The following is a 26,425-nucleotide window of genomic DNA, read 5'->3' on the forward strand; positions in this document are numbered from 1 at the left end:
ACTTCAGGGATTTTTCCAAGTCCGCATCTACCATAATTACTCCTCAGTGAAGAATCTAATGCCAGTTTCCCTGATGTAAAGCTGAAACCACTCTTTATAGTTCACACCAGCCAGACCTCACTTCTTACCTCAAATGTCCCCACTATACTATAAATGGTTTTCAGGAAAGATTCTAAAGATCTGTGTTGACCAGATTTTAAGTTTTATCCTCTACCCTCATCTTAGTGTTTAACTTGTCTGTGATATGCATAAGAGATTAACTATCTTATATTTAGATTGTAAACTCATTGTGTGGGAATCATCTTTGTTAAATGTGTGCAAGACACCTGGCCGTTTAGGCAGTGCTGCAACACAGTATTTGTTTGTAATGGTTATTCTTGTTGTTTCTTAAATATTTCCTCTTTAAATTGTTGTTATTGCTAGGTAGAACTGGTAGTTGAGCAGAAAGTCTTTGGCATAAGACAATGTAATACTTCCTCGTAAGAACACAAATTAGACCTGAAAAGTTGATCATCTTGTGTGTTTATGTAGTTGATCTCTTAAATTCACACTTGTTTTATAAAATACTAAACTAGTAAAAATATAAATTTGCAGGTGGTGCTGTCACTGAAGTAAACTGTACTGAAGTGTATAAATAGATGGAAGGCCTAAATTAGTAATGGGAGGTATTCATTCAGTGAGTTGACTAAATGAATATTGCACTGCATAAATTCACTGTATTATCAGAACTGTATCAGTAATTGTAAATATTTTCTTTTTGTAGATGAGAGTCTAGAAGGCTCATGGCTGAACAGGAATGAAAACATACATACTCCAGGGACACTGCAAGCACCACAGCTCACCTCAACTGTCTTGAGAGAGAACACTAGACAAATGGGAGAGCAGATCCAGGAGCATGAGTCAGAGCAGGGATCTGAACAAGATTTTTTACACAAGTAAGTGCTGGAATGTCAGTATCAACTATAGTAAGCCAGGCAGAGGAGCCCCACATGAGTTACACAGATGGTCTGTGGCTCTATATGTGCAGTGTTTATTTGCAAAAACAACTGAAAATGCCTTGCTTGTAGCTTGGCCACACTTTATTTTAAATTCCCAGGATAAATATGTCATAATGGAATCATGGCAGAAATTCCTTAAGTTAAAATTATCTCATAGGATAACCATATGATTATGGTTAAATCTTCCTAGTGTTTGTGGCCCCCAGTGGATTGAACAGTTTCTCGAAAGACCTGTTAGATGTTCTCTTTTCTTTCCTTCTGCCCTATGTCATCATACAGTTAAAATTTCTGGGGGTAATTACCCCCAGGCAATTTATTTTGCCCTAAATTATATATACTTTTGGTCACTCATCTCCATTTTATCAGCTCCATTTAAATCCACTCAGGGGAAAAAGGTTTTGGTTATTATTTGTTAGTAGTTCATTTAAGAACACAGAGAAGTCTTCAGAGAATGCTATTACGTGCTATTTCTATTTATTTTAAGATACAGAGTAACAGTGTTTGTTTTGTAGCATATTTTTGTAATTTTTATAGCCAGATTTACTGATCTGGCTTATCTGTATAAAAAAAGGCAGAATACACTAGCCAGATGAATCAGATTTCTACCAGCATAGTATAGTATGAAATAGCCAGGTTACGTCTCTTGGATTTCCCCAAGCTTTTGTCCATCGAGCTTTTCTTGATACAGATGTACCAGTTTCCCAGTTCTTCCTGAATGTATACTTACCTTTCTCCATCCTAAACTTTACTGCTTCATCCTGAGTTCTCTAATGATAGTATTTTCTAAATACAAATTATTATTAATAATGATCATTTAGTGGGGGAAAGTAAAACTGTTCTCCAGTCTCAGATGACTAGAATATACATACACCACTGTGTGCTATTAAAGTTTGCCAGTTTGTGACCACAGGCTCACATAAAGTCTGAGCAACTTCTGAAGAATTGTACTCTTTCAAAAGGACAACATATTCTTCTCCTTTGCTTGTGTGTACAACATGTATGCACAGGCATCAGCAGTGCAACAGATTAAACCTTGATACAATCCATGACTCAGTGCTCCCTACAAGAGAGAACCTGCAGCTCAGCCGGCTACAAATACCCATTAATTTTTGTAGCCCAAATACCTGGCTCTTCCACAAATAAGCCCTGCCATGTGACCTCACCACAAGACAGTGCGAGGTGGGATGGAAAGGCTGGCCTTGCTGGTCCATGCTGCAAGCAGGGATTTGTGTGCTCCTGCGCAGAGGCCTAGCATGGGCTCACGTTTTCCCACCTGGTGCTGTCTGGAAGGACCAAGGGCTGGCATGTGAATCCTGTGAACACAAGGCAAGCCTGGGCCTGGATTTTTTCACCTACGCAGTTCAATCTGGTAGATAATCCCTGTTGGCCACATATGAAGCACAGCTGGGGATGAGCCCCAGTTCATGTCAGTCTCAAGGTATCTCTTTTTCCTTATGTCTGCAGTGTGGGAGATCTGGGTTCGTGTCTCTTACCTGCCTTACAGGGGTCAAGGATTTGCCTCCCATTCTCCTGCCTTCTCAGAAGTTGTTGTAACAGCTAGGTTATAAGGAAGACTCATGTGGCTCTTGGCTTCTCCTTGAAGTTTTTCTAGTCTGCATTAAAAACAAAAGAAAGCTGCTGAGGCAGAGCCTTGCTGACTACTAAGCTAAATCTGTCTCTCTCTGTGAACGTTTAAGTAGCTACAGAGTGGGACAGTTTCCATTCCCAATGTATTACTCCTGAACCTGATGAGTAGGCACTGCCTTAAGATGTGGGTGAACTGGGTTCCCATCCTTTGTGTAACCAGATTCCTTCCCCTTCTCGTCCTAGGTTTAAACCTGTTTCTGCTATCTCGAATGCTGCAGGCATAGAAATATTGAGCAAAGGCAGATAGCATCACTCTCCTCTCTCTGTTATTTTCAGAGAGTTGGATTCCCAATACATGTTCACAGTCTGAACTGACAATGGAGAATCATGTCCTTTCAGTCCATTACTGAACAAAAGGGGTTAATCATGCCCAGGAGAGTATTTCATTTTGGTTTGTTTTCACATCAGTATGGTTACCCCAGTTTATTGCGTCAGTCTTGCTAGGGTCCAAGATACCTAAAAAGAATAGAAACTGGCGTTGCTTTTGAAGATCTGCACTTATTTTACTGTTATCTCTGTTTGTGCTGCAATATACAAATCACATCATAATGCATTGCTGTCTACTGTTGGATTTAGGTGTTCCTGAAAGTCCAGCCTTTCAGGTATGGATAAATTACTGGACACTAAAGTTTATCAGGGCTGTATTTTTAAAAGCAATTTGTTTTTCCACTTCATGTGACATTTTTATGTCTTTTAAAATGTATGTCAGTTATTAATTTGGATCTATTCTTATTCATATTTTGCCTGAACTGAGGCAGTGAAGTAGAATTTAATAAAATGATTTTTTAAAGTGCTCCCACTCCAGATGCATGCCACATTAATGAATGAGTAATGTTAGCATGTTATGTAGCCATTTTTATTACAACACTTAATGGATTTTTTTGTGCACATGCAGTGAGAGGAGACAAGTTGCAGAAGGGAATCCAGAAGACGTGTGCAATGACGGATGTGATTTAAATGTTTTAATCTGGAGCATGCCCAGACACAAAACTTCAGGAAATACTGTCTCAAAGTAGCCAACTCAAATTGTTAGTGTTCTCAGTCATAATGCTGCTTTATGTTTGTTAGTCCCCAGATGCAGATATCTTGGTTGGGCCAACAGAAGCTAGAAGATTTAAATCGAAAGGACAGGACAGGAATGAACTACATGAAAGGGAGAACTGGTGTAAGGCATGCAGTGTAAGTGTTCAGAGCATCCTCATCTCTAGATCAGAACTGTTTTAGTTGACAACGCCTCATTTTAAATCATACCTTTTGGGGTAATTGCTAGTAATTTCTGTGACATTTAACTCTTCTTAATAAAGGCAGAGTAACAGCTTTGTAATGTTGGGATGGACCCTGGGCTATATGGCCCTCTAGCCCAGTGTTCTGTCTCCAGCAGTGACCATAAGCAGGTGCCTGGTGAACAGGGCAGATGTATATGGTACACTTTCCTCTAATCCTTCCCCAGCCTTCCAACTATTTTCATTTCAGGGGATTTCCTTGAAGCACTGTGATTTGTCTCTTAAGTAATTCACAATGAACTTCTCTTTCAAGTAGTTGTCCAGTCTTCCCTTGAACTCCTGTAAGCTTCTTTCATCCACATCATCCTTTGCCAAGGCGTGCCGCTGGGCAGCTAATGGAGGGAACACGTGGGTGAACGCTGAAGCGTTGTTGTATGAGGTGCTTTGTGCTCTGGTGCTGATCCAACCAAGCCTTGCAGCACGTAAATACGTTTCAGGATGGGGGCCAGAGTCTGTAGTGAGCTTAAGTCCTTCCAGCATTAGATACTGGCCTTGAAGTCATTGGTGGATTCCTAGGGACTTACCAATGACCTTGGCAAACTGTGTGACCCCCTGCTTGTTAAAAGGCAAGCAAACACAGTAAGGTTATTGTCCTTTTCTTGTTAGGGACAGATTTAACTAGTTTATGATACTACATTGGACTTCCTGCTTCAGCCTCTTCAAGTGGTAGGTTTGTTTTTACATGAGATTTTATTCCAGTTAATATTACAGAAAGTTTGTTGGTTTTGTTCTCAGCATAGAGTTTTATGTGCAGAGGTAAAGGGATAGCATTTGTGCTTTGTTTTTAATGCCAAAGCTCAAGGTTGGGAGATTTAAACGCCTGGAGGATGACTTTTATTCCTCTATTTAATCAGACGAGGTCTAATGGAAGATGACGCTGAGCCCATCTTTGAAGATGTCATGATGTCCTCACGAGGCCAGCTAGAGGATATGAACGAAGAATTTGAGGACACAATGGTCATTGATCTGGTCAGTAGATCTTGATAGTTAATAAAAAGGTTAAAATGGAAAAGGATAGTTTAAAAGGAATTTTAAAAGTTCAAATGAAAAATATCCAAAGTTATGAGCCTGACCTCCTGTTGTGTGAATATCAGAGAGTGGAAATGATCAGAATAGAGGCTCCCTAGAGCCTAAAACTGCAAACCCATGCCCAAACAATTTTCTTTTCACAGAAACACAAGCATTGCTTAGCACTCTTCCTCTCTAATACTCTGGGCTCAGGCAGTAACATGTACCTGATGCCTAAAGCACAATTATGCACCTGGAGCTTGTCTGCGTATGGATGTTAGGATATGATTTATAGCATATCAGGTGAGTCATGCAGACGTCTCAGGTGAGCACTGAAGTAGCTGATCTCACTCACCATGCAGTCAAACAAGTGCTAAATCCAGGGAAGGGTAGGCGTGCTGGTGGGGATAGTGGTGAGACCAGCTCATCATATTGATTGACTATTAAATGAAGGTGCATCCTCACCATCAGGAAGGTACAAATGGACTCTCTAAAATGCAGTTAAAAAGTTTGTTTCAGGTTGTGGTTTGACATTTTGAAGAGTCTGGAAACAGTAACATCTAAGGGTATTTCAGGTGTTGTTTCCTTCCCTGTGGCAGCCACGCTGCAGTCTGACTGATCGAGCTGAGTTGCTCCTGGTTCCTCTTGGGGTTGCAGGGCAGGGGAGGTGAAGGGTGTCCTTAATCAAGGCCGGTCCAGTTTAGCCACACAGAGCTGTGCTGGCACAACAGAAGGGAGAGCAGGCAGTACTGGGTGGCCGTGAGTTAGCAATACCTTACGTTGGTCCTGCTCCCAAACAGGTCATGTCGGTCTGCAACCTCAGGTCCTTCCATGGTAATGTATTAACTACAGGCATGATTTCCTTTGTAAAGATGATAATGTTACTAGCCTCTCTGTTTTGATTGAATACTTCTCTTGTAAAAGGAGAAAGAGTTTGCTGGGGGGTTTTTCATGCTTTCGTATTTCTCCTTTCATAGTCAAACTACAAGGCATAGGTTATTTTAGGACTGGGCTATAATGTCTTGGAAAGAAAATGTAGTGAATAATTCAGTTGCTGCTGCTGAATACTGAGATTATTACTAGCATTCAAATGACTATCAAGTAAGTGAAATCTCTCTTTTCCTGGTAATCCAAGGAGTAGGAACTGAAGGAATGGATCAAGCCAGTGAAATTCAGATTTACCCTAATGTTCCTAGGGGAGGACAACACAGATGGCTTAGGCCTGAGAAATATTATGACATCTTAAGTGCCTTTTTTTCCATTCATTTTTTGCTCATGTCAGAGCTGGAGTGTCATCATAAATGTAAAGCATAAGGCAGTGTGTTTTATGTCTGCAGTCCTAATATAAGAAGAACATCCTTAAGTCAGCAAGGGCCTTAAGCAAGGCCTTAGCTATAAGCCCAGACTTAAATTACTTTAGAATATATCAGCTTTAACCCATCTCTAAATAAATGCTGAATTTAGGAAGTGCTCTTCTGTATCAGGGTCCATCTCTGGGCTTTTATGGAAATCCATGCAAAGCTGCTTTGCAAAGGAAGCGGTAAACACGTTTGTGTGCATTAACCGTAGAGTCATACGCATCCTTTCCATCCAGTTAGCTGATACGCTGTACTAAAATAGCTGACTCGTCTTTTTAGCCACCTTCAAGAAACCGACGGGAACGGGCTGAACTGAGGCCAGACTTCTTTGACTCCGCAGCTATCATCGAGGACGATTCAGTAAGACCTTACTAGCCCTGCTTGCTATTTATCTGAGGTTCTTTCCTATTGTTATTACACCCAATTAATTACTGTCTTTTAAATCATTTTTCTAGGGATTTGGAATGCCTATGTTCTGAAGTCTGGTGAAGACATTTTACAAATTTGGAACTCTATTGTTTAGAGCTAGAGGCCTATATACTGTGATAGCTTGTATGAAAACCACATTTTTGATGTGATACGGTTTGATTTTTAACCAAATGATTAAGGTCAATCCCTTTTTGTAGTGAGAGAAAGAAGAGGAACTTCTTAATGACACAAAGGAATGTTGGCCAATCCCGTCACCTCAGAAAGGCTGACCTAAAAAATCATTTGTATCCCTGTTCTTGACTGTCCTAATACAGATTTTTTTTTTCTGGATGAGGAGGAAGTTTTAAATTGTTAAGACAGCTGTCAAAATAAACACTGTTCTACATATGTTTTCTGAAAACAACATTGAGTGAAAACAGAACTTTTTAACTTTATTTTTCTGCTGTACAATTTAAAACAGTTTTAACATTTGCCTTTTTATGTTTTAAAAGCTAGCCATTTTTATTAAACCTATGCCTATCAGCCATTGACTAGCAATGATGCTATAAGCAGGTCATTCTGGCTACAGAAAAGTGTTTTTGAACACACTGGATTTGATTAACATTATGGTACGCTTATATCCTCTCGTAGGCATTGAGAAGAACACTCTTATAGAAGAGGTTAGAATTCTAATGACGTGCATCTCTGCCAAAAAATTTCAGATTCTGATATGATAAACCCAGATTTTATACTCTTGAGAAGATTTATTTTTATTTATAATGGGACATAAAGTAAGAGATGTCCATGAAGCCACTTTTCCAACAGATGCTGTGTAACATTCATTTTATATAGCACATGGGGACACAAAAACAGTAAATTTTCTATTGGTACTTGCTCTGTGCATTTTTAGCAACTTATACCAGCAAATAAAGTATTCTCAGTAAAACACACAAATGGTTCTCAAGTAATCACTTTGCTGTTTTTACTACCTACTTCAAGCCCTGCCAACCCAAGGTACATAAACAGCAACTTTCCTATTAAAACAAATAATTCAAGGGTGGGGGAAAGGAATCACTTTAGCATACTAAAAGCAATTTTAACTGTACCATAAAAAAGTCTACTTTCCATGCCGTAAATACCCTTTTGCGCTATTTTTGTAAATTAATTTTGCCAGTTAGAAGTACTGTATGTGCTGCATAGAAATTTGTGCTTAGATGGTGAAGTTCTTAAGCTTACAATGGAATACAGCTACATTTTCAGTGTTAACTGTGCATATTAAGAGTAATTCTTTGAAAAAAAATATGATTTTTCAAAAAAGTAAAAAACATCAAAAAAACAGAAAACCCAAAACATTCTCAGCTAATTCATTGTAATAAGAGATTTTTTTTTCAATGTCTTCAATAATTTGGAATTTCATTATGCTTCAATTTTATGACTCTGCCTAGTAGCTGCTACTGTAGTTAAAACTGGCCTGATATCAGAGGTGCTGGCCATCCACGACTTGCACTGACTCTAGTATCTCTAAGAAATCAGCCCCAAAATGTTAATCTTCCTTTCTGCATTCTAATATTAGCATTTGAGATACAAAGCAGATTGACCCACTTGGAGCACAGCAGTTTTAGAGGTGCTTTTTTTTAGCAACTGCAAAATAATCATGGAGCGTTGTTTTTTTTTTTGGTTTTTTTTTTTTTTCTCCTTTCCTTTTACAAGCTTATTTAAAAACAAAACAACATTAATACCCAGTGCTTACCTGCTGGGAGGGAAAAGAATCTGATTTTAAAAATAGATCAGCATTTCACTCAGCTGAGGTTTGTTTCTTACAACATGTGCAGTTCTCAGACAAACATGGTTGCCAAAAATGTTTGACTAGATAATTCAGCCATTCCTTAGATGATGTTGGTTGGGTAAGGTATAAAGCCTGAAAAGTAGCTGGAACATTGCTTTGTAACAGGTTACATCCCTTCCTCTTCTGTCCACCCCAAAGGGATTAGGGGTGGGTAGGAATGGCTGCATTAAACTGTCAGTACAATATTTCTGTGAGCATAGTAGCATAATAAATGCTGCCTGGTTTGAGTCATAGTCTCAGACAAACCTTGTGCTTCACAGTCCTCTGTGTGGAAAACTGATTCCTAATTTAACATTGTAGAATACTGTATAACAAACATTTATTATCACGGTACCTGCAATGGGTTTCCAGTTCAGTTTGCAGTCAATAGGTTTTTGTATTATGAGTGTCTCCTTGATTGGTTTTGCTAGTAATTCTGTAAATTGTACATTTACAATATGAGGTTTTTTTTTTTTCCTTTTGTACAATTTAAAACTGATGCTTCACCTTTCATTTAATAAACTATTCAAAATCATGAGTATGATGAGCACCCTCTTCACTATAACATCCTTTTAAACTGGTTTGGGCCATCACATCTTGTCATCCCATTCAGTAGTATCCAAAGGACATACTGAAAGGTAGTTCTCACATAGTCCAGGCTTCACGAGCTTCTTTATAGTGCTCTCACACATTCAGCCTTAGAGCAAAGGAAAACCATATCTGTTCCTTTTTTCCCCCCACCCCGCCATGGCAGGGTGGTTTTGGTTGGCCTGGGGCATTTTACTGTGAGCTTGCTTTAAATCTGGAAAGTCATAACACAAGTTGGGAGATTTGCATTGTTGAAAAATTGTAGTGTTCTTTCTTTGCTGTACTGTAAAGCTTATAATTGTTTTAACTGTCACACATTTTGAGAAAAACTCACTCTTCGGTCATGGAAGTCACAAGTGCTCTGGACCACACAGGCAGACATGGAAGTGGTAAAAGTTTGGAAGGTCTAACAGTCCAGCTGGGCTAAATGAAGTTTTACAGCTTCACCAAACTAAACATCGTTTTGTTATTCCTCTGTCTGAGAGAAAGTTGTACTTTTTTTGTCCAACCCATGAATGAGTTCACCTGTGAAGCACTAGAGAAAATTGACTTATTTATCATCTAGGCCTGCTTCCTAAAGAAAATCATCTGATACAGAAAAAGGAACAAGATCCAGCAGGTGAGGAACTGGGATAGGAGTCAAGGTCTGGGCTGCACTCTAGGTCTGCTCCTGAGACACAGAGCCCGAATGTTGTATCGCCAACTGCTTGTAAGTTATGCTCAACTCTTAATGCAAAATGGAACACAACAAGTAGCTTCTAATTTTAAGTTCAGGTAGTGCTGTTTGTTGAAAGGATTTTTATTCTAAATCTATTGTTTCGGCAGGTGACTGGAATTCAAAAGAAGCCTGAGTGGTGTGGCCAGAGCAGCCTTCCAGCGTGTTTCCGAAGTGGTGTGCTGGTAGAGCGGCTGAGTGCTTGGAAATCAACAGGATATAAAAGCCCAGTTCTTGTGCTGGCAAGGGGCAGAAGAGAGGACAAAGTCTGTAACTAATAAGGTTAGGAAACCATTAAGAAAGGTTGTACTTTTTCTTTGTGACATGGCAGCTGGGGTTCTCAGTCAGCGTCTCTTTCTGACTCTGGTCAGGCTGACGAACCTATGTGTATCTCTTTTCTGGAAACTTCTGCCTCATAATTTGGGGGCTGCCCTTCAGCCACAAAACTATCCTTGAAAATTACCTTGGTCCTTCTTGAGTAACTCTTACAAACCTAAACTACATTTTTTGTCACAATTAACTAAGAACTCACTTCATGGCAATGACTCTCCCACACAATTACATTTCACTTTACTCTGGCCTTGTTGTTGCAGCATGTTCTCTGTTCCCTGGGGTGGTGGGTGCAGGCATCCATGCTCGGAGAGTTTGTCTGCTGAGATGCAACCAGGAACATTCAAGCAGCTACCTTAAATGTGTTTGCAGCCAGGACAGACTGTTTATCTGTAACCTGAATCTACTGCCTCTAGCTATCACAGAAACCTGTGGCGCTGTGACTCAGATTGGAAACACTCCTGTACTGCTTTGCAGATCATTTTTAGTTGTTGCTTTTTTCTTCTTTTTTTTGTGGCTCTGTGGCTGTAGTGACTAGTGCACCAGCTGCACCTACCTGGAATAGAAGTGTTACCTGGACACTCCCATCTTCTCTTTTTCTTCCACTTCAGACACATGCTTGGGGAGTGGACAGAAGCAGCTCTGGTATGCAGGTATGGTAGTTCTCTGTCTTATAACATAGTGCCATTAATTATTTATGTACCCAAAACAGACAGTTCATTACAGGACTTCACTTGTTTGGTAGTAGTTTGCAGTAGTGCTAAACATGATGGTAGCCATTACTCACTGGCTTCTGAGGCTGTAGTTATAATGCAGCTTGTAATGAGCAGAGCGAGCACAGGGACCAGGGCTGATCAGTGGTAACATCTACTGTAACTGTTCCTTGCAAGTCTGGCAAAGAATCATAGAAAAAATGAGGTTGGAAAGGACCTCTGGCGGTTTCTATTCCAACCCCCTGCTGAAAGGAGGGCTAACTTCCAAGTTCCTTGGGTGCACCGCAATCAGGGAGAACAATTTTGACGTCACATCAGAACTGACCTTTTCCCGCTTTGGGCACATTGCCTGCTGTCGTTCAAGAGGAGTCTGGCTCCATCTTCTCTATACCTCCCATGCCTGCAGCCTGGAGGTAACTTGATACCAACCTGAGAGCCAGTGTTGCTTCAACCATCATGTAAAAGTTGCAACTCAGAAGAGTCTAGCAGAGGAACAGAACAGATTAGTCCGAGATCTGCAAAGCTCAGATCCCAGCGCACCAAACTCTAAGCCCAACGTTTTTCTCATGTTGAGGCTATGGTCCTGCGGTGCAGGAAGTGGAACCAGACTCCAAAGTGGATCTAGGGCTAGACTTTAACGCACAAAGAGCTGACCCCTTCAGCAGTGAGAAGTCACTGCAGCCCTGCGTGTCTGTCTGAGCCACCTTGTAGGCCAACGGAACAAAGTACACCAAGGGGGCATTTGAACTTGAGCAATTAGTAACAGCTCCACTGCAGCAGGCATTGCCAGTTGTGTTGTTTATAAAGATGAATTGATATGATCCCAGATTAAATGAGATAAATGTACTATGATTTATTGATGAACATTAGCAAAATCAAAATGAAAAGAAATATTGCTACTGCAAAGTAGAACTCTGCTTAAACAGAGAGTATTCAGAACACTGCCACGTCTCGCAGCATGGCCAAGTCCCTTCTCACTCTCAGAGTGGGATATTAGCATGTTTCTTCCAGGGATTGGACTGTGCTTTACTAGCCAGCACATCTAGGTCATGGCAGATACGCATGCGGGTGGTTGAAGGTTGGATGATATCATCAACAAACCCTGTAGAAAAAGCAACCACATATAAAGAGTTTGCCTCTCAGCCTTCTGTATCTAGGTTGTGATTGCAGTTTGCAAAAATCAAACGATATTCCAAATACAGTTCGCAAGTTACAAGTTAGCTTGAGTAAAGTATTTAAAATAGCATGAAGAGGAAATATTACTGTTTCAATAGTTTTTAGTTAGGGACATTTGCTTTTTTTAAAAATGCAAAAGTTAACAACCAAAGAAGTTTAAAGGGGGCTTTACTCACTAAGTACTGCACCTGCTACTGCAAAGTTTTAGCCATACTGACTCCTGCCATCGGTTAGTTTAATTTAAAGGATTTCTCTTCTAACCAGCAACTCTGAACCTTTAACCTTGCATTTGCAGGAGTCTGTTTTATTCTGCCTCAAACAGCAGTAATGGTCTACTGCAAAACTGGAAGGAGCAATACTGTACATATCAGCTGTGGTGGAAAAAACAGCCTGACTGAGTCTTCCCAGCTCCGTGGCACTATTAACAGGATTTAAATGAAGTAGTACAAAAACGATCAATAGAGTAAGCCGTCATAACTGGAAATGTGTAGAGAGCCGATTACAAAATCTACAGAACTGCTTTTTGGAGCACAGTTACATTTTAAAGCTAGAAATAAAACCCCTTTAAAAACCATGGAAATAATCACTCCGAGGAGTCCTGTTGAGCATCACAGAACTGAAACAGACTCTATCCCTTTCTGAAGGTCACTGGTCTGCACCTGGAACTGTCAAGGAGATCGTCAAAGCACCTGTAATTTTAAGGAAAGGTCTGACTTTTGAGACGCTTAATAATGTCTACAAAATTGAAAATACGCTTTTCAGTGAAGTCCTTATATCTCTCCATTCCCTTGCCACCTGAAGCATTTCATAGTTATGTGGCTAGATGCATTTTCCTTCACGTGCACAAGTACAGTGCCACCTTTCTCACTCATAAGTGTCTTGCCTAAATAGCCTGTCCACTAGCAAAAAGCCTATGCAGCAGCTACAAGTTTACCTAAGTGCAATGGCAAACTCAAAAAGAAGATACAACGTATATATATATATAAGCATACCTCTCATGGCTGCAGGAAAGGGGTTTGCAAACTTATCCACATATTCTGCCTCCGCATCTGTCTGTTTTCCTCTGAAAATGATCTGGACAGCACCCTACAAAGACAAACATAGCCTAAAGGTGACTGATAGTTATTCAGCCCATAGAGGGGAAAGCTATCTGATTTATCTGCTCCCTTCCGCCCACCACAATATACAAACATGTGCATTCAGGTAAGCTCCTTCAGAGGAAAATATTGGTTGTCTTGGTCTTGTTAGGCTCTCTCTGTGCTACCACAGAGACAGTGAGAGTGCCTGCACACCAACGTGAGAGTCAGCCTGGATTTACCTTTGCGCCCATCACTGCCACCTCTGCGGTAGGCCAGGCATAGTTTGCATCTCCTCGTAAATGCTTTGAGCTCATCACATCATAGGCACCCCCATAGGCCTGAAACAAAAACCACAGGATTAGTGTGAAGTGACCTCATAGCAGCAACAGCCTACGTTCCTCTTGCCGCTTTTTCCATTCCAAAGACAAGCAAACAAGGCTAAATTTTTACCTGTAAGAGAACATGAGTGTCTCCATTTTGCTGACCTTGAGAGATGTATTCTTGATCACTCAGCCCTACAAGCAGGCCAGCACAACTGATGCACCACGACTATATTCTTGGCTTTTGCAAACACACATGTTCAAGGCATTTCCACTTCTCGGGTTAAAATAATTAGGAATTATAAAAACAACACTACAACAACCTCCTAAGACTAGACCACTTAAACTAGAACCCCAAAAGAGCACGCTGAGTCAGAAGGCTATCAGAAAAAAAAAAAGTAGGAGGGACGGACCAGCACAGAAAAAACAGAGATGTTTAGCTAAGCCTTTTTGGACCGGGGGGGTCAGCAGAGCTTATGGCAGCATGGTGTTAGGTACCTTATAGAAAAAGAGAAAGGACGCAAATTAAGGACAAGATAGGAGAAGCATATGGAAGAAGAGAAACCACACGAGCATTAAAGCTGCAGACAAAGCAGAAGAAAGAGACAATCAGCACTGCTTTTGAAGAAGGGGACTGAAATGGCACAAATATAGAAAGAGGATCACAAAGACTGCATCTATGCAGCTGACATGTCCTCAGTGAGACCAGCTGCATGACAGAAGACAAATACTTGACTGAAGGGCATTCAAGGGGGAAAGCAAAGAGCAGAAACATGGTATTTCAGAGGAGTGTGGAGACAAAAGAAACAAAGGAACTGTGGTAATATTCTGAGAATAGAAGAACTGGCTTTTGTAACTTGAGAGAAAGAAGTACTATCAGATGGGACAAATAAAGATGTGACAATGAGAGAAAAACAGGAGGAGGAGACAGAAGGACAGAGATTCATGTAACTAAAATTGCTACAAGTGAAAACAGGAACTCTAAAATAATGCACTGGAATTACACCAACTTACCTTTCTGGTGATGATAGTAATTTTAGGCACAGTTGCTTCTGCAAAGGCAAAGAGTAGTTTTGCACCATGACGTATAATTCCACCATACTCCTGAGCTGTACCTACGAGTGACAGAAATAATTTTTTCACTCCAGGAAATTTACAAAAAAAAAAAATCCAGTTGGGCAACTGTCATCATCCACTACCAGCAGCAACGCCAACAACCACCAGAACCATGTTAATATCTGGGGGCCGTTAACATCCAGGCAATATTCTCCATATGATGCTGAACAGCTGTATGAAAAATATATGTCACCAAAAGCAGCATAAAGTAAAAGTCTCTGTATATAAGGTCACAGGACTGTAACACTCAGCAGATGGTATCTTCCTAAGAACAAACTACAGTTACATAATTTTCAAGACTCCAAATATGACTAGCAAAGAAAAATGCAACCTAGATTCACTTCTCCAGAAATCCACACTCTTTGAAAGAACTTTTTTCTAGACCAAATTAAAAGGCAGCTTGGCTACCATACCAAAAAAAATAAGTCTATTCTTCCTACAAGCAAGCCCAAGATAATGGACTTTAAAAGCCAGAGCGTAAGTTCCTCTGTAAGGATTCTCACAACAAGTATCTCCAGAGAATGATGATGTCCAGCAAATATGAATAGAAGTCATCCATTTTAAAGGATGTTATCTAAAGTTTTGTCCCAACTACAGGCATAGCTGACAGTCTTGGGATCATGCCTTCTCTGACAATATGATGAGAGTATTCAGCAGCTATAGATTTTTGTCAAGGCCCAGTTCCAACCAATCAGTGTCATAAAACAAACAAACAAACAACCTATAGAACTGTAACCAAGAAAGTCCAAGATACGTGGTGCTAGGTAGTACGGAATCACTATTGGCTTTGCTAAAGCTAGTGCAGTAACCAGGCTCAAATTCCTTACTGAGAGGCATGGGAGATGGAAGGAACTGGTGCTGGTTCTCACATTTGCCTACACTGCGGGAATCACAGAAGAAAAGGGTCAAACCCAAAGGTCTAACAAGATAGAAAAGCAAAAATGCACAAGATTCCCCAAACACAACTATACAATGATGGGCAAAAACAGAGATAATTAGATGCAAAAATGAAAATAGCTATAAACCAATGACAAAACTAGCTTGAAGACCTTACTTCAGTCAGAGCTTCAAAGATAACCTGATTGCTTTCTATTAAAGCAAGCTGGGGAAAAAAAAGCCTCTCGAACTGTGCATGACCTCAGCTTTTGAGAAGACTTAACTCACCTTTGAGAAGACTTCTCTCACAGTCTGAAGATCTTAATCTCTTACTGCCCAAGACTAACTCCCTGCCCTTTCCAAGGAAAAAGTCCCGCAGCAACTATTTTCACTCTTGATAGTGCAGTGTTCAGAAGACCAGAAAATTGTATTCTGAGCACTAAAAGCGCAAACTGTGACAGCTAGTTGAGGGAACGTGACCATCACAAGAAGAGTTGTGACTCGGTAAGTAGCTTTGGAAAAGCCTTTTACAGAATCTGAAGACACCAAAGTAAAACTGCATATGTAGCAAGAAAGAAAGACTGCTACATCATTACCAAAAGACCAAGAGGCAGCCAAAGGCTACTGGGTATTGCTCTCCCTTGTGTACCCACGGATCACACACGAGAGGGCAGCGCCTCACTACACTTACCTGTCTGCCGTGATGGGAAAACCTTCCAGGTGCAAGCAGTAGGGCATGCACGCACTGCATGAGCCATGCATGAGGACTGGCACTTGGAAACGGCAATCACTTGTACTTTATTTCTAGGATTTCTGAACTTCAAACCACTATAAATAACTCTACAATTACTTCCTCGCAGTTTAATCAACAGAAAATTTATTTTAATGGGAGATTTTAAGTAAAAGATTCTTTTGTGAGGTTTTGGGGGTTTTCTTAATTATTTGGTAGTCTATTTGGTGGCTTGACTTTAATTTTTTCACTCAAGTGAAATTTGAGTGTTTAGTAATTTATGGTGTCTAGTAATTTATGCCTATGGTTAAAAAGGTCTGTTCTCAACTGCAATTTCACTTTTGATTCTTATATCTCCCTCCAGACTTGCAAAGCCCACAAAAGCTTCTTCCTGGCAGCAGACACTGAAAAAGCCAGATCTCATCCCAAGACAACTGAGATATTCAAACTAGACCCAGAAACTGGGAAGCAATCATAGTCTGTGCAGTTTAGTTATAGCCTTAGTTTCTAATTCAGATGTAGAACAGAGTAGCGAATCACTTTAAATGCTTCAAGAGTAAGCTCAATTCAACTGTTATTTGACCTGTTTACGCCGTCATCCATGGCCAATTAGTACCTACTTTACAGTCCTGCGTTGGCTATAGATTCAGTCCCAAACTGGTTCTCTTTTTATCCACCTTCAGGTTCTGAAAGGCTTAAATGTCATCTCTGCATGCTCCTCTTAATTTGGGGGCTATTTAAGGTATTTGGTCATTAATGTTGTTAGGTGTCTTGCACACCTCTATGAGCTAGTGTGACAAATCCTTCTCTACTGAACAGGGAAAGAAAATGGCAACCACACTCCGAATATATTAATTAAACCACAATGTCTAATGTTGTTAGGTGTCTTGCACACCTCTATGAGCTAGTGTGACAAATCCTTCTCTACTGAACAGGGAAAGAAAATGGCAACCACACTCCGAATATATTAATTAAACCACAATGTCTAATGATACCATATTAATCTTTTAAAACTCCATAAAATGCAACATCTTAGGATCACTATAGAGCCTCAGATTTCTCTCTCTGTAGTGCAGATTTTATTTGTTTACTATTTATCTACGTTTTTACTGATATTCCATTATGTAATATTTACTTACTACTTTTGATTGGCTACATGCCAATAGCTTTGTTCTTGAATTTTTGAATAACTGTCTAAATCTAGATTCCTGTAGTGGTCCCTGAAGTGCCAAAGAGAAGTAACCCACTTCTCTGTTCAAAAAAACAGAACAGGAGGGTGCATCTACTGCAGGAGGGAAAGAGGAGGGTGCAAGAGGGAACAGGAAGGTTCTCTTAACACTATCTGTATTGCCCCTTGCTAAAACATGCAAAATACATTGTATCAAGATAAGAACTGGAATATTCACTAGTGACATGTTGGTCCTTTGGTATCTGTATGTTTACTGTGAGGTAAACCTTAACAGTTTTTATATAACAGTGTTAACAGCATATTCAATTGTAGGAAGCACTTAAATATTATGCTGATAAATATTTTACATTCCTCAGCATAGGTTACACAGCCTGTTTTCCTAATAGGACACTTTAACATTAATTATAACACATGCTGACAAAAGTCTAAGCTCAGGCCTTCCCTTACTGATTTGCTCAAAACTTCTCCTAACTCATGGACATTTTTATCTACAAAGTTATCGTGGAGCTTAAATGAACCTGAAATTTCAAAGAAACTCAGGGAAGCAGACATGTATGGTTGGATCAACAGCCACCGAGGACATCCTTTCTCCATATATAACCTCATCCTCTTGCACATTAAGGTATTAAGTACAGCAGACAAAGCTGTTGGAAGATGCAGACAATTTCTCTTGCTGCAACAAAGCTTGGATAGCAACTTGGGCCTCTATTAATTTGGCATATCCAGCGATGAGTAGATTTGGCTTGGAATACATCTTGAAGGTGCTCTTAATGAGTGCACTACCCAGTTTATAAACTGTGGCTGTCACGCCTACAGCTGCTTTGACCAACTTTGACCTGCTCTCACAGCTAATTCTACCCAGAGGGCTAAGAAACTGTATGTGGCATTGCTTTCCACTGCATCTCATGAAGCCACAGTCTTTGCAGGACCTTGTGGTCGCACACACCATCCCAGTGCAATGCAGCACATCAATAAAACAGCTAGTCCTTAAAGGGGCATGGACTTATAATAAAAACAGTGCAACTTCCATTTCATCTATGACAAGGGCAGTAGCTTGAGAGAATGCAGTCTTTTTTTTTTTTTTTTCCTGGATGGGCCACAATTAACAGCTTTGCAATTGTGCCCAGACAGTGGGACGTGCCTTCCCAGTCAGTGACATGCCTTCATTCCCCCCTTTCAGCCCTGGCAAACTGGTCATGGCAGTAGCTCTAGCCAGACAGTTCAGCAGTAACTTGCTGCATGAATGGGTCCTCTTTTCAGTGTATGTTTTGAAATCCTGCAAAGCTTTGATTACTGCTGTCAGTGTTCTGAGAGCACAATCTGTCTTATTTAGGTCTAGTAAACAGTCTTCTTAGGTAGTTTTTTAAAATACACATTTACTACATTAAACCACCCCTCCTCCCAACTAAGTGAAATATAATAGCAGCGCCTACCTGGCAAAAATCCAGGAACATCCACAAAAGTAATCAGAGGTATGTTGAAAGCATCACAGAACCGAACAAAGCGGGCTCCTTTCACAGAAGAATTTATGTCTAAGCACCCTAAAGTTAAGAAAACAGGGTTAGGTGTTAACAATTCCAATGATCTTCTAATAGCAGTAATTCAAAGCAACATCAAAAAAATCACATTCTACATTATAGCTGTGTTCTCTTCTAAAAACAAACAAACCAAACCCAGTATTTTCTACAGTTTTAACAAAAGCAACAGTCATTTAAAAAAAAAAAAAATCTCTATAGATAATGTTGGGAAAAATCTGCCCTGAAATTTTGCTGTTTTAGCCCTAAGATTAGAGTACAAGATAGTCAAAAAACACTCATTTTTTTCTGCAATGTAACCTATAGATTTCAACATCCTTTAGTGGTGACTGCTGTACACATAATACAGTTTGTTTCAAAAAGTGGCATTTTAAAATATATGCATGTAATTTAAGATATTTTTCTGTAACTTTCTCTTTACTGATATTTTTCAGGTCAGTTCAGAAAGAAAGACTACAGAGTTCTCCATAAAAAACTTAATGTTCCTACTAATATACTAAGAAAGACCAGCATTTTTTGCTAAACATGCTGCAAAGTGTTTCTGTTCTGTTTCAGTGCCTTTAGAATTTTGTTACATTCTACTATATTAAGCCTACACAAAAGGCATATAAGAGCACCTATCTATCTGAAACACCAAAAATCTTTGCTAAAATTAAAAACATCAAATGAAGACGAAAGTAATAGGCCTGCTGACTAGCCAGGGGTTTGATAGTCATATCTTGGCAAGATTATCAAAAGAATAAATGCAGCATGCTGGGTCATCTGATTTTTCCTAAACTAATTTGCCATACAAAAAGGCACAAAACTTAAACAGAAACTCGCTATTAGTGTAAATCACTTTGGAAATTATCTAAGAAGCAGAGAAAGCAAAAATCCCTCAACAGTCATAAAATGAAGGATGATCTTAGCTATAGCTACATGCTTGTACCGTCATATCTAAGTTATTTGAGGTCAAGAGTCCCACGCTTGTATGCCTGAAAGCTTAGCATTTTTCTAGTTGTAACAAGTAGCCTAATAAAAGTTACCTTGCCCTACAGAAGTGTTTTAGGCATTTTAGGGCATACTGCTGTAGCAGCGAGTATGCAGTTTCCATATTATCCTTAATCCAGTTAACTGCAGGCTGCTGCAAGTGGTGGTCTTCTGCCCACCCTGGTTACATGCTCCTACCACTTCTCTTGTGCTGAATACAGCAATCATTTAGTTACAGGTGAGCCAAACCACCTTACTGAGCCAATACACAGAAATTCACCTTTTTTTCTGGGATTTTTACAGCAGTTCATGGACTAGTCTAAGTCACAATGCAGCTGCATGATAATGAGATTTGACAGAAAGCAAGCAGTAGGAACACATAAAGTAAGTGGAGGCCCACACAAAGTATAACCTATGCTTTGAGCTGTAAGCAGTTAACCTCATAGCCAGACAGCCTTACAAAGAGTGCCAAAAAAACCCCAAGACAAAACAGTTAGGAGGCACAAACACTATTTGTGAAGAAGTTTCACAGCACAATCCTACAGTCAATGCCAACCTGATGCTACTTTGGGTTGGTTGCCCACTATCCCAACAGTTCTTCCATTCATCCTGGCAAATCCAACAACAATGTTTCTGGCGTAGAAGGGCATGATCTCAAAGAATTCCCTTTCATCAACAATCTGCAAGAATAAGAGTTAGGCAGAGCCCTTATGAGGACATACATACGTAATACAGACAAACACAAACCAGCTATGCTAGTATCAGAAATTTTTTTAATGTTTTGGAATTTGCAGAATCCAAAAATATATAAAAGGAGAAAAGAAACCTGTTACTCTTCTTTGCAGTCTTTATTGCAGGAAATAACTAGTGCAGCATTTACTATCAAAACTGCTGCTTAAGCATTCCATCAGAGAAAAATCCTTATGACATTTTTCTCTGTAGCAAGCCTTTTTTTCCTAGTTTGTAACGAAGTAAAGCTTCAAATCAGGTGCTTATAACTTCTTTCTTGCAACTTAAATATTGGCAGGCTACACTTTTAAAAGAAAAGTTTCCAGTGATAAGAAAAACAAATGATACTTCTTGGAACTTGGAAACTTTCCGTTACACAATATATTTTGCAATTCTTTGTAAATACAGAGCACTTTGTTAACAGAGGCCAACATATCATGCTCTGTTATGGCAGATGATCTCTGTGCATCACCTAAGTTGCACATGCTGGAGGAGAGTGGCGAAATCCCTTTATCCACTCTAGAGGGAATACACACTATGTCAAATGTATCTAACTGGAACCGAGAATCCTTTGTAGCAGCACTTCTCACTAGGGTTGAGGTTCCAGTGCCTGCTCTCTAAAGTGACATCCACTGGCATATAAAGCAGTATCAAAATTCACATGTTTAAAAGAGACCGTAATTATACATGGAGCAGTAGCGACACCTATACATGGTTGCCTGGTGTTTTCCACCGTAATTCCTTGCTGTCAGCTGTTTGTGACAACTTTGCCTATGCAGGCTGCAGTTTGCCAATCACTTCTGAGGCAAATGAGAAGTAGCAAAAAATGCAAGTACTGTTTAAAATAGTTTTAGTTCCTTCCTTATTACTTCTCAAAGCCTGTGGGAGTTTTCTTCCCCCCTCCATTTGCTAAAAAATTTTTAAAGCCCACCTCAGATCAAAAAACATATCCTGAACTTTTCTGTCTTCTCTAAAAATGAAACTAAATGCAGCCAGTTGCAAACTGAAAAGTACTAGCTGAATGAGTGTGCGAGGAGAGCCAATCAAATAAAACAGTAAAAGGCAGAAATTTGGAAAGAGCCTTCAAATAGAGCTGAGCACCAGCACCTGTATATGCTGTTTGTGAAATGGAGTAATTCCTAGCTTCAGCATCCACCTCTCGGAGTCCCGGTGGCAAAGGAAGCAGCTGGAAATGTGAATGTTCAGAATTCAGACTCTTCAGGTGCTCTACAGGGGCTGTAACAGTTTCACATAATAAAGCTTGTTCTACAACTATTTTCTCCTCACAAACTTTTAAAATGTAGCAAGTACAATTGAAAAAAATAAGTATTCAAAGATAGGCAAGGGAATTATCAATACTGCCTAAGCTGCTTTAATAAAACCCCTGTTATTTATGCATTACAATATCGGTGGGGGGTTAGATTAAAATAAATAAAAAAAAAAAATAAAACACAAACACATGCTTCCTTCCCCTCCACTGCCTCCGGATATCTGCCTCACTCAGGGGAACAAATTTGTACAAAATTGTCTCTTAGAGTAACTAGAAAAGGAGTAGATCTGTGAATGTATTCTTTGTAGCTTATTGCCTTCTATAAAAGAAAAAAAAGTGATCGAATTCAAGACAGTAGTAACAAGGGAATTTTTTTGACCCCCCCCCCCCCCAAGAGAGAACTGAATTAGAGCATTTCCATGAGATCAGTTATTATGCACTGAGCATGGGAAGATGAAGCCTGAGACCAAATCATAGGAGTCCTTTCATCTGCTAATATCTTATTTTTGCAGTTTTTGGTGCCCCTTGCTTCACGGCCACAACATGGGGAGGGGGAAAAAAGTAACTAACTTGTGAAAACAAGCTCACTAAAAAAAAAAAAAAAAAAAAAAAAAAACAAGAGAGATCTTCAGTGGCATTATATTGGCTTGTTTTCATAATTTACAGTAATTTAATATTCAGAGTTTTCTCAACAGTGCTCAAACTAGCAGACTTACAGAGTATATGATATCCAGCATATCATAGGCTTTAGTAGATTCGATTGGGACAACTGTCTCCAGCTCAGGAACCAAACGGTTACTGCAGAAAATAAAAGCGTAAGTGATGATCTTTACAGATCAGATGAACATCAAGACAAAAGACTTGGGCATACAACTCCACCTGTCTGAGACTTTGGGGAAAAGAAACAGTCACTCCTCTTCACCTTAGCCAGTTGTGCCTCAAGCCACTGAGGGCACGATTCAACCCACTTCAAGTATCTGTTGTTGTGAACTCTTTCTGGAGCAAAAGGAGACGAGCCAGGCTGAGCTCTTCCTGAAGGAGATATCTCTTACAGGCATCTCTGCCTGGGAAATCGTCTCCTAGAAATACCATTTCCCTTCTTTGACTAGAAGGGCCTAAAATGACACGTGCTGGTATCGGAGCGGGTGAACGCTACAAATGGCAGTCTGCAGGGGGCACTGGAGACGTGCTGGACAAAGCACGGAGGCACTGCGGAGCAGCGGGAAAGGAGCCGGTGGGACGGAGCGGAGCGTGAGGTGGCACAAGCAGGACAGCCTGCGCTTACAGTCCTTGTAAGCTGGATGGGCAAAACGGTCTCTCCCAATGGTGGAGCAAGGCTGCCTGTCACGTACCTGCCTCTCCTGCGCACGCAGAATTCAGGAGCTGCACATTGACAGCTCCGATGCTTTCCCTGCCTAGACATGGCCCTCCGTTGAACACTTGTCATTTAAGGAAACTGAACTGTGAGAAACCTTTCCATTTGTGCTTCTCCTGCCACCAAACAAGCAGAGATTCATAGGTGGGAAAGACATGACCCCTCCTAGCTTCTTCAGTTGAACACTGTGTTTAAAGACTCTTTACCACTATTCTGTTTTACTCAACAGTGATGTGCTTCGTGCGGAGCTCGAAATTTCAACCAATGTGCTGTCCCCGTGTTTACAACTCATGCTATCCGCTACCTCTATCATCAGATCCTACTGGCTTCCTTAAGGACATACGCATGTCGGACAGCATTCACTGGGTCTTTGGACTCTTTCATAGCCCCATGGCAGCGGGCAGGGATGGCAATTTTTATGAGTCATCGCTGTAAAGGCTTTGGAGGGTATTACATTTGTGCTACTCCACAAAAATACTGATTCATATCCATTATAAATGGCCTTTTTGTGGAGTTCTTATTGAACTACTCTTCCAACAATGCCATGATTTAGCATAGTTAAAACTTTGTCAATGCAAGGCTCTAGCTACCCAATTTAAAACGGAAGTATACGATCTGCAGTTTTTCAAAATCAGGCAAAAAGTAATAATGCAAAGCCCACAGCTGTCTCTGTGCTTACATACAGGGGAGCAGATAGCCCCATCTATTTGCCCAGAGAATAATAGATATATTTATTTATAGAATAAAACTGGCAGCAACACTTCAAGTATTTTTCCACATGATTGATAAGAGTATTGTATGCAAATATTTTCATAAAATGATAAAATGAAATCTTGATCAGATGAAAGCATTTTAACATACTAAACTCCAACCTACAAGAGCTTTTAAAACTTCTACTTGTCTCTAAGTATGACTGTGCATTAAGTTCTGTTGATTACTTATGGATTATATTCTCAGGTAACCCAAAAGATAAGGAAAATTGAAGCATCAAATTACTGCTCCCATAAATTTACAGTGCTATATTGAGGGAAATTATAAGGCATCAAAGTGAATAACCACCAGCAAAATGAACGCATTACCCAGGATACCTTAAGTTTAAAATCTCCTTCAAATCATCACATAAAATGAAGGACATCTGGAACTTGCTATTGGAGTCACTGGATTTAAAAGGCTGAGAATTATGTTTCTTACAGATCTCATTTATCAGGAAGGATCTGTTGTTTACCATCAAAGCAGTCATTTGAAGACTGCAACAGTCTGAGGAACCATCATCTAAATCAATACTGTTTTTTATTTAGTACAAAAATGAAAATGTACCTAGGTTACCACAGATCGATGCTTACCTCCTCCAGAAACTTTGAGCTTTGAAGGAAATAATTTTTTTTTATAATCAGAGACACAGAAAGTTAAATCACAGCACACAATAAACTAGATGCAATGAACTAGACACTCTTCAAAGGTAGAGGACATATTTGCAGTTAGCCAACTTTGTACTGTAAGGAGCCTTCTAACTTTTTAGAATCCAAGCCATTGAAATCAAAAACTCCAACCACCAGAAGTATCACCAACCAAGCCTGATATTTTTCAGCACCATAAAGAACCTACCCAAAGAGAGGGGGAGAAAAAACAAAAACAAAAACAGCTTCTGGACTTAACAATGAAAAAAAAAATGTATAAAGCACTTAATTTGCATTACTGCTGACTATTTTTCCTGGCATGAAAATGATGCAATAAGAAAAAAATTACTCCAGAAGGATGGGCTTTGACTGGAGCAATGGTAATGATCAACCACATCAATTCAAAGCAAAAGGAGTCCATTCAGATGTCAGTATAACCCACTGAAATATCATAATGTAAGTACTAAGAGCACAAATGGGAAAACTGTTGGAGATGCTGCCATAAAAACAAGTAGATTTAACAAATTATCTTCACATGCATAAAGACTACTGAATTACAGTTCTTAATGCAAATTATCAAGTATTTATTAAACCGCGATCCTCTAATAACGTCTAGTGCTACCAGCAGATTGTCTCCCTTAAGAAAATAAAGAATTAATCTCTTACCCATTAGCAGCTACGCAGTAACTGACAGCTTCTCATAGGAAAACAAAACCCTCGTTGCAAGATACACTGAAGGGCTGTTGTTTCCATAAGAAAATTAAAACATCACATTCAGATGCCACAGACAGTAGATATCTCAGGACCATTTGATGGATGCTCAAGAAAGAATATGCTAAACTTAAAGTTTGCCAACTACTGTAAGAGATTTGCTTTAGTTTGTCACAATCAAGACATAACAGTCTTCTAGCGTAACAGACCTCTAAGAAGAAACATCTTAGAAAATGTTAGGATTAGTAAGTAATTAACCTGTCTGAATATCCTCCAAACAACAACTGCAAATTTATTTCTGTAATAGTGAACAATATTACAGATAGCAGAGCAGTGGTGATTTGTAAAATTAATCAAAAAGAAAAAAAATTGTTTTAAAGACTCTGCAAAAGAACAGTTAAACATGAAGCCAGGATAACCTTTCTGACTCGCGTGTTAAAATCTTCATGTGTATAAAAAAAACACAAGATGTTTATCACATCTGTAGAACTGAAAGAAAGAGCAAATTCAGGAGCAATTCCCAGACAGGGGAGGGCAATGACCTCTTACGGTTTCCCTACAGTGCAGCCAGATCTGAGGCCAAAATGCTTTTACTCCACTGATGTTTTCTATCTTTAATACTACTAGCAAGTCTGTCTACTCAAACAGTCCCATGCTGGCTCTCTGACTGTCCCTCTATCTCTTGGAAAAAAATTCTGGTAAAAATCCAAACAGTCGCCATTTTTCTGTTCTTGAAATGATTCGAGTCTACACTGTCAACCATATAACAAGCCTGATGGATAGCTACCTAATACATAAAACTTCTTGCCTCCTTTCCCTCCTTGTCACTTCCCCACCTCTAACCTTAATGAGCAAAACTTACCCAGCAGACCACATAACCGCCAAAGCAGGGCAGGTTCTCCCTGCTTGTCTTCACTGTGCTATCTTCTGCTTCACTTGCTTGATTCAAGGGACTGTGACAGCCCGTCAAGACAGAAATTATTTTCCCTATATTCGGTACACAGCCAGCATAACATTGCTTTCAGACAATACAAAAATTAAGCAAATCTAACCTGTCTGTACACATGCATGTTGAAACAC

At 39.8% G+C, this 26,425-nt stretch overlaps 2 protein-coding genes across 6 annotated transcripts in view; one reads left to right on the plus strand and one right to left on the minus strand.

The window, feature by feature from the left end:
* Positions 1–9,065, plus strand: part of STAG1 (STAG1 cohesin complex component) — a 197,425-nt gene extending 188,360 nt beyond the window's left edge. For 4 of the 5 annotated variants that reach the window (XM_064517029.1, XM_026100554.2, XM_064517030.1 and 1 more), the window contains exons 30-34: positions 764–935; positions 3,714–3,824; positions 4,783–4,897; positions 6,574–6,654; positions 6,750–9,065. In XM_064517029.1, the coding sequence (XP_064373099.1) occupies positions 764–935; positions 3,714–3,824; positions 4,783–4,897; positions 6,574–6,654; positions 6,750–6,773 (503 nt within the window). In that variant the 3' untranslated portion in view covers positions 6,774–9,065. The remainder of the gene's footprint in view (positions 1–763; positions 936–3,713; positions 3,825–4,782; positions 4,898–6,573; positions 6,655–6,749) is intronic. The other variant, XM_064517032.1, reaches the window with a different exon arrangement.
* A 2,636-nt stretch (positions 9,066–11,701) lies between these two features.
* The window catches only part of PCCB (propionyl-CoA carboxylase subunit beta), a 30,673-nt gene continuing 15,949 nt past the window's right edge, over positions 11,702–26,425 (minus strand). Inside the window, exons 9-15 of the mRNA XM_064517033.1 lie at positions 22,579–22,660; positions 20,420–20,543; positions 18,793–18,900; positions 14,463–14,563; positions 13,368–13,466; positions 13,042–13,135; positions 11,702–11,975 (exon numbers count right to left, since the gene is read on the minus strand). Coding sequence (XP_064373103.1) covers positions 11,854–11,975; positions 13,042–13,135; positions 13,368–13,466; positions 14,463–14,563; positions 18,793–18,900; positions 20,420–20,543; positions 22,579–22,660 — 730 coding nt within the window. The 3' untranslated portion in view covers positions 11,702–11,853. The remainder of the gene's footprint in view (positions 11,976–13,041; positions 13,136–13,367; positions 13,467–14,462; positions 14,564–18,792; positions 18,901–20,419; positions 20,544–22,578; positions 22,661–26,425) is intronic.

This window comes from Dromaius novaehollandiae, chromosome 9 (assembly GCF_036370855.1).
Source record: "Dromaius novaehollandiae isolate bDroNov1 chromosome 9, bDroNov1.hap1, whole genome shotgun sequence".
In the NCBI taxonomy this organism is placed as follows: domain Eukaryota; kingdom Metazoa; phylum Chordata; class Aves; order Casuariiformes; family Dromaiidae; genus Dromaius; species Dromaius novaehollandiae.